At 35.0% G+C, this 8,413-nt stretch overlaps 1 protein-coding gene across 1 annotated transcript; it reads left to right on the top strand.

The window, feature by feature from the left end:
- Window positions 1-223: 223 nt before the first annotated feature.
- On the top strand, window positions 224-2,462 carry LOC145042984 (cytochrome c1-2, heme protein, mitochondrial-like). The gene is made up of 8 exons (XM_078991510.1): window positions 224-371; window positions 466-486; window positions 555-655; window positions 838-1,016; window positions 1,102-1,381; window positions 1,520-1,591; window positions 1,658-1,840; window positions 2,071-2,462. Exons 1-8 carry the CDS (start codon window positions 368-370, stop codon window positions 2,185-2,187), a joined length of 957 nt encoding a protein of 318 aa, XP_078847636.1. The 5' UTR covers window positions 224-367; the 3' UTR covers window positions 2,188-2,462.
- The last annotated feature ends 5,951 nt before the right edge of the window (window positions 2,463-8,413 follow it).

The following is an 8,413-nucleotide window of genomic DNA, read 5'->3' as shown; positions in this document are numbered from 1 at the left end:
GTAGTTTGAGTTTTTTTCGTAAATAGGATAAAATTTTAGGATTTTTCTAAAGATTTTCCTAATAAATATATCACATACTTTAACAAAAAAAAAAAAAAATTAATAATAATTAAAACCCTATTTTTTAGGTACAGTATATAAATATTATTAATTAATATTAATAATTTACGGCGGCTAAGATTTTGAGCGAATAGAAGATTATCGAACAAGTGGACCAACAGTGAGTCAATGACTCGTCCAATTTTAAGCCGTGCATCTCAGCGCCAACCTCCGCCTCTTCCTTCCCTTCTTTCCGATCACTACCACGCTGCCATTTTTTCATTCGTCACTCATCAACTCCTCTCACTTCATCATCGGTTCCACAACCATGAGTAACTACATTTCCACGTTGCTTTTAGTTTCGAATTTATGCCTAATCCAATCCTCAACTGAAATTTCTTTGTTTTGGTTTTTGATTTTATACAGGTTTGTGTAAGAAGATTAATGGTAAGGAATTCACGTATCTAGTGAGCTGAAACTCTGAATTCTGATGATTCAATTTATTTCTGCACCAGGTTTCCGACGAATTGGGCAATTTGTATCCGGAATCACTCGTCAGAGACAAACTCCAAACCTATCAAATGTAAACATTCAACCAAAGCTCACTGATTTCAAGGTATTACGTTTAATCTTTTCTATCTCTTTTCTTTTAGTATCATGATTGCTAGATTACGATTACGAAGAATTAGGTTTAGATGTTTAGCAGTCACGATATTGAAGACATCCAAATTACTATTCTGATCATCATCATTCATCAGTGTATTGATTTTCTGCATAAAACAAAATCGCAATATTCAGGCTGAAGATGGATCCAGATCTGGTGCAATTAGAGTTTTCACCCTCCTAGGTGCAGGAATTTCTGGATTTCTAAGCTTCACAACAATAGCTTATGCATCTGATGAAGCAGAACATGGCTTAGAATCCCCCAACTACCCATGGCCTCACCAAGGCATTCTCAGTTCATATGATCATGCTTCGTAAGTAAAAATCTGTTATTTACCACATCTTACAATCAATGATTTTGAATTTTGAGATTTTGGCGTTGATAATTTCTCTGAGTAGGATCCGAAGAGGCCACCAGGTGTATCAACAAGTCTGTGCTTCATGTCACTCAATGTCACTCATCTCTTACAGAGACCTTGTTGGTGTTGCATACACTGAAGAAGAAACAAAAGCTATGGCAGCTGAGATTGAAGTGGTTGATGGCCCTAATGATGAAGGTGAAATGTTCACCCGACCCGGTAAACTCAGTGATCGCTTCCCTCAGCCTTATCCAAATGAACAAGCAGCTAGGTTTGCTAATGGAGGCGCCTACCCCCCAGATCTAAGTCTCATCACCAAAGTAACTTTATCATAGTATTTTTTTTTTTTTTTTTAAACAATGATGTTTTTATTAGTTGTTTACCCGTTTACAATATCACCCTTTTCCAAAAACTAATATATATTTTTTGTTGTAACAACATTACTTTCATTGTTGTAGGCTCGTCATAATGGTCAGAACTATGTGTTTGCGCTTCTTACTGGCTACCGCGATCCTCCTGCGGGTGTTTCGGTAATTTCTTTTGTGTCATATTTTTTTAGGTTTTTCCGGATAATGTTTAGTTTTTTTTTTTTTTAGATAAGAGATGGATTGTATTATAATCCTTATTTCCCTGGTGGAGCGATTGCTATGCCAAAAATGCTTAACGATGGTGCTGTTGAATATGAAGATGGAACACCTGCCACCGAAGCTCAGATGGGAAAAGATGTCGTCAGCTTTTTAGCATGGGCTGCTGAGCCTGAGATGGAAGAAAGAAAACTGGTATATATGTTCTCTATGTTGAATAGAGTCAAGTATAAGTCAATCTCAGCCCTTGGATGAAAACAATCAATGATCAAAGATTACAATCAGTTACAAAGCTGTTAGGCGGTTACAGATCACAGACGTCAGATGAATTTGATCCAAGGGCTATGATTGAGTTTTCTACTTCTCTTATTGAATTACTTGGAATCTAAGAAATAAAGTAGATGTGGTGTTGATGATTAATGCAGATGGGATTTAAGTGGATATTTGTGTTGTCGCTTGCGCTTCTGCAAGCTGGATACTACAGACGATTGAAATGGTCGGTTTTCAAGTCTCGTAAGCTTGTGCTTGATGTGGTCAACTGATCTACTACATCTTTACTTTAATGTATGTATTTATATATGAGAGGTAAACGACAATAAACTACTTATTTGGGTCAAATGATATGATATATGTGATTAGTTTACATATATTAAAGATTCATGCATGTAAAAAAATGGAAAAGCTAGTGGTTTAGCATATAAACCATATTATTTGTGTCTGTATACGTTAAGAAAAGCAGTTTTATTGTGTTTAAACCAATGAAAATGCATCATGTACATTAAGATATCTGTTGTCCAAAATACAAGATACTTGATCATTTACAGCTCTTTTTTTATAGAATAGAAAGGTTAATGGTACTACATTAAGATATCTACCAAAATATCGAATTTCCATATGAATAATCTCCGTATTTCATGGGTGCTGCAAAAATGGCAGCGCTACAGTTTGCCTCGATGTCAATACAATTTGAATTACAATAATCGAAGTGGCAAGTTGATCAACAAGATGTCAATGGTGGTTGATTATGCGATAAGTTATACTGTAATTGTGTCTTTTGGTAAAAGAACAAATTAATGATAATTGTTTGTGATAATTAGATTATAAGTGAAGTGATCAAACTCCTGGATCTATTAGCATCGATGCATCAAAATAACAATGGAGTATTCAATGAGGAATTCTGAGATCTGTTAAAAGAAATCTGATAATGAGTTATGATGTCTAGTGGTACTAAATTACAAATCATTGATAAACTGAATCGGAATTGTGCAAAATTACACAGCAACGAGATGAAATCAACTGATTTAATCAGAGTATTGTAGGTGCTAAAGATGTTCAAGATCTATCGTGCTATTACTAAATACTAATAACTAATTGATTATTGAAGTCGACAAATTGCTAGATGCAGCAAGCACTAACCGTGTACTGACTACTGATCTTCCGGCGACACCATCGCCTCAACAAGCGCGCGGCGACGTCAGCCGTCTTGACGGCCGGATACATCCGACGCAAGGCGAGACGCGATCGCGGAGTGGTACATGATGTCATGGAAATTAGCCATTTCACTGGTCTTCATCCGCAGTTGTTTTGCTTTTTCCTCCGTGAAGCATCCAGGAGCAAATCGTGATCGACCGTTGTCCGGATCGGAGGTTCCAGTCACCGATCCGTCGGTAGCAGTTTCCGGATTGTGAATGTAGTCTGGATCTGATGGCATGCCGAAGAGCGGGGTCCACCACTTGCCGGAGGCGGATGCCGCCGGTGGCTTGATCCGGGTAATCCGGTTAGCGGATGAGACTGTGGTTATGGGATGGAAACAAGTTGGGAGAGGCGTCGCCATTGATGAGGACAAAACGAAGAAAACGAAGGCGGAGATGGAGATGGGGAAGAGTGAAAAGTGGATAATAAGGACGGTGAGTGGAATGGATAAGGTTGTACACACGTGGTGCCACGCTTATTTTGTGCTATGTGCGCTTACTTGTGCTCTCTGAAATTATAAGTGTAAAACTATATTTTTCAGTGGGTCATTGGCATTATATTAGAGTTTGTAATGAAATAAGAGTGGTGCAAAAGAATATATTCGTGGGATCATTGTAGATTTACATTTTATGATAGTAAATTCACATTAATTATATAAAACAACCAATAAATAAACCGGCTCATTTGCTGCTTTTCACCCTCATCTCGTCAGATATTTCGACTAATTCCTTTACTCCTCTTTCTCCTTTTTCACACAATCCGACTTTAACAAAATTTCAAAAATTAAATTTTTTTTGGAAAGGGAAATTTTCCTAACAAAGGTTTTCGGGCCAGTTTTTGCATACCGACTAATCATCTGTTGCGAACATAAGATTATGTCTCATGTTCTGGAGTCACTGTAGACGAATCTTCATAGCCATAGAGGTTGAGTAATGTCAGAATTTGAAATAAATTTTCCATCGTATTTTCCACGTGTATTACCAAGTCACTACAACTCAAGTGGTTAAAAATTAAATTACCTTTTTCAATACCTTCCTTTTGGTGCTTTTAATGGTTTTAGTGTTATTTTCGCTTAATGTTGAAGTCAACGTGAATGTTAAAAAAGATTTAACTTATCATATAATACAAGTTAGGTGGTGAACATTTTAAACTTATTTATAACACAATTTTGATCTTGAAAAATAATAGTCCACTAGGCAGAGCCTCTAAGCGGTGGTCTTATCAGCAAGCGGGTCAAGAGGCAACTGTCCAAAACCTCTACAAAATTTTAGATTATAAGTACATTGGAAACACATGACATGATTAAATGAATAAGTGAAAGGCATGTATAGTGTTTGCATGACAAAGATAACTTACATTATCCTACAACCAAGCTGCTAAGCAACCCAAACTAGTGACAATCTAACTGCCCATCATGCCTGCCCAAACTAGTGACAATAATAAAACTGGCCATTACGTGGACTTGTCTAATCGGTTTTGCAAGCAGTCCGAGCTGTTTGACTATTTAAAAAAAACTTTTTGGAACCATTAAAACGTTATAATATCAATCTTATCCTATTGTCACATGTATGAGTTGATGTACTCATAAAATGCAACCTTTTTGGCAGACTCTCAAGATCTTGGACATTCCATATACTCTCTAGCAACGTTGTTTTTTATATTTGTGCCTAAAACTCAATGAGGATTATCTCAAATTTAATTTATTAAAACCCTCCGTCATGAACCCATACAGATAAATGTTGGGGTGGTAGAAATTTGGGGTCTTAAGAATATCAATATATATTTCTTGGATTTGATTGCAATCATTTTTCAAAATATGTGATTTCGACCCTATAGTCTGGGATATTACGAAATCAGATTTGGGATAATCCAAAAAAAATCCAGTTTAGAAGTTTGACCACTTCTAAATTCGAAACACATAATATACCTTGTTGTTTTTTGTGTTCTAGAGAGATAGAATGAATCAATATATAATTTTCGTGTATGAAAGTTCCAACCTGTTTTTTGGAACCAAAAAACATTTTTATACTAAAGAGAAATATGGCTATTGGCGGTTGCATGTAGAATTGACGCCAAAGATGTTAGTTAATGAACATAACTAACGCATGCATCATCATGATGTCATTTAGATCTAGTGGGTTTTTGGCGGGAAAGTGCATGATTGAAGTCTCACCTACTTGATATAAAAATCTGTTTAGGTTTCGGGGCGCTGCCCCTTGGAACCCCGTCTGCTGAACGGTCAACGGAACCATCGCCAGAGGCTCTACCCCTTGGACCCCAGTAAGGGTGCTGCCCTAAATATTTTTGAGTTCACATTTATCACACCGAGTCTACAGGATAGACCTCAACAGAAAACTGAAGAGTAACGGTAGCAAGTGATTGAGTTCAGTAGTTTCTCATATAAAATTATTGACTCTAGAGATATAGTAATATGGAGAATTACACCCCGTACCTCCAAGCTCGGTTAGTAAATGGAGTTCGGTCTATCTCTTTATTAATAATAATTACAGCAAAATATGTTGATAACACTAAACTCACCAACATGATGTGCTATCAACATAATTTTTGTCATACCGACAAGGATTCCACAATGCATTCATTCTTGGAATGTGACTTTGCAACTAAGGTTTGGAATATAGTACGAATATGGTGTGGGTTCACAAGTATAAACCCCAGGGACATTAGATCAATATTAACATTAAATATATTTTGTTCGTTATTGTTTTTTTTTTCCCGAGCAACTGAATATATAAAGAAAAAAGAGGTTAGCGCAAGGCTAACAAAAAATTACAAATAACAAGATCCGGTCTAACCTCCAAGATAATTATAGAAATAGTCAATCAATCTATCAATCAACAAATTCCTTTTAATACTAAGACCATTAAAAAGAAGGGATAATGACTTGAAAGGGTAACGAACTTTCAACTTTTGTCACATTTAGTCACTAAATTTTTTTTCGTTATCCATTTGCCATTAAACTATTGAAACTGTTCACATTTTACCCTTATGACCGGCTGTTGCCGGTCATAAGGGTAAAATGTGAACAGATTCAATAGTTCAATGGCAAATAGATAACGAAAAAAAGTTTAGTGACTAAATATGAGAAAAATCCAAAGTTTGTTTCCCTCTAAAAAGTTCAATGACTAAATGTGAACAAACTTCCTCTTGTATTATGATTTAGCAATTTATTTATTTTTGTTAAATTGTAGCAACATTTATTAACGAAGAAATCTATGAAATATATATTTTAAAAAAAAAAAAACCCTAAAAATATTTAAAAAAAAAAACAAAAAACCAAAACCGAAATACAAAACCAATGGTTTGACATTTTCCAAAATAAAAAATCAAAATTTCCAATCTGATTTTGGTTTTACAAAAAAATGAACCATTCTCACTGATGTGAATTATGACCATTGGTTTGGCATGCGAAATTTGTGACATCCCATGAATATGTAGTTACAACATCGTCTGAACTCGTAATTCATAGTAAGGGGTTAGAGTGTCGTCGCATGAATACATAGTTACAATATCGCCTGAATTCTTAATTCATCACCTACAGGTTATGGGCCTGCTGGTGTTTCCACTGGGTTGTCTAGAATAGTCCGTGGTCGCCATGTATACTCTGGTAGATGACTACATCGCCATATTGCTGGTTAAGGTTATGGTATCTCCTTTCATCCTACATCACATATTCATCATCATCTATATACCTAATTATCATCACCTTTCTATCATCACATATCTTTCATCATTTTATTTCATCACACACCAACTATTTCATCTACTCATGTTTCATCCGTCATATATTTGTAGATATAAAATAAATATACCGTTTAAATATTTTAAAATATGTATAAAATCGTTCATCCAGCATAGACAGCAAATATTCAAATAATATGCACACATAGCACGTAATTTATATAAAATACTTCATATCTATGTGTAAGATGAAAGTAACTATATCTACCATAAAAATCCCATAAATGCTTCCTAACTTCGAACCCCAAGGTTTACTCTACTAAAGCTTCATTCTCGGCTCTCTGAACCTAGAAGGGTCCAGATCTATCACACCAAAAAGCTCAAGATAGCTCTTCCTCTCACTCTACACACTCAAGCTCGCTAAGGTTCTCACTTATGGGAAAGGTAGTCGCAATTGAAGGCCATAAGTGCCTTTAAATATGGCTCGGGCCCAAAGATTTAGGGTTTCTGCCAACAACGCAGACTCATCGAGTCGCCTCACCGACTTGTTAAGTCCATTCATTAATCCGAGTAATCAGTTGCGACCTTACTCGATGAGTTGAGGCGTCAACTCGTCGAGTCTCTCTTCTTAACTCAAAAGAAAAATACTTAAATTATGATACCTGGAAATCCGGATGTTGCATTTTGTTTTTTTATTTCATAGATTTCTTCATCAACAAATGTTGCTACAATTAAACAAAAATAATTAATTTTGCTAAAACATAATACAATAGGAAGTTTGTTCACATTTAGTCATTGAACTTTTTATAAGGAAACGAACTTTCGATTTTGTTCACATTTAGTCACTAAACTTTTTTTCGCTATCTATTTGCCACTAAACTATTGAAACTGTTCACATTTTACCCTTATGACTGGTAACAGCCGGTCATAAGGGTAAAATGTGAACATTTTCAATAGTTCAATGGCAAATAGATAATGAAAAAAAGTTTAGTGACTAAATGTGACAAAAATCGAAAGTTCGTTACCCTTTCAAATCATTATCCCTAAAAAGAACATCACAAAGTTCCAAAGAATCCATCACATGGTACCAAAAATATAATTTATGTATTACTTTATTTCAGGTGGTGGATAGTCGGAGAGGCTTCTAAAAGAACATTGGAAGCGGTGATCTATGTAATCCAGGTAAAAAAAAACGGTCCAATAGAAACAGAGTATATTTCCTAAGGGGGCATTAGATTTAATATATTATATAACTAGGTTACAACCTGTGGAATCCACGGGTAAAAAATTTGTAAAAAAATTATATTATTAATAAGAAATAAATTTGTTTCACATTTTTATATTTATTATTTAAAATTAATATTAATATATATTTGTACAAAAATATACAAATTTGAATAGATGTTAAAGAGAAAGACAAGCAAACATTAGAAAAGTTAAATACAAAGATAACTAAAGTGAAAGTTTGTCCAGTTAAGGTTTTGGTAAATGTAAAAAACCTTGGAGCTGAAGAAATTTCCTTTTTTTACACTTTTCAGTAGAGCATTCAACAACCACAGTTGCATCACCACTATCTGGACCGCTAAAAACATATCT

The sequence above is a fragment of the Lactuca saligna genome, chromosome 4, assembly GCF_052625555.1.
Source record: "Lactuca saligna cultivar CGN05327 chromosome 4, ASM5262555v1, whole genome shotgun sequence".
NCBI classification, from domain to species: Eukaryota; Viridiplantae; Streptophyta; class Magnoliopsida; order Asterales; family Asteraceae; genus Lactuca; species Lactuca saligna.
The sequence above is the reverse complement of the archived record's forward strand: the minus strand, read 5'-3'. Positions and strand labels throughout refer to the sequence as shown.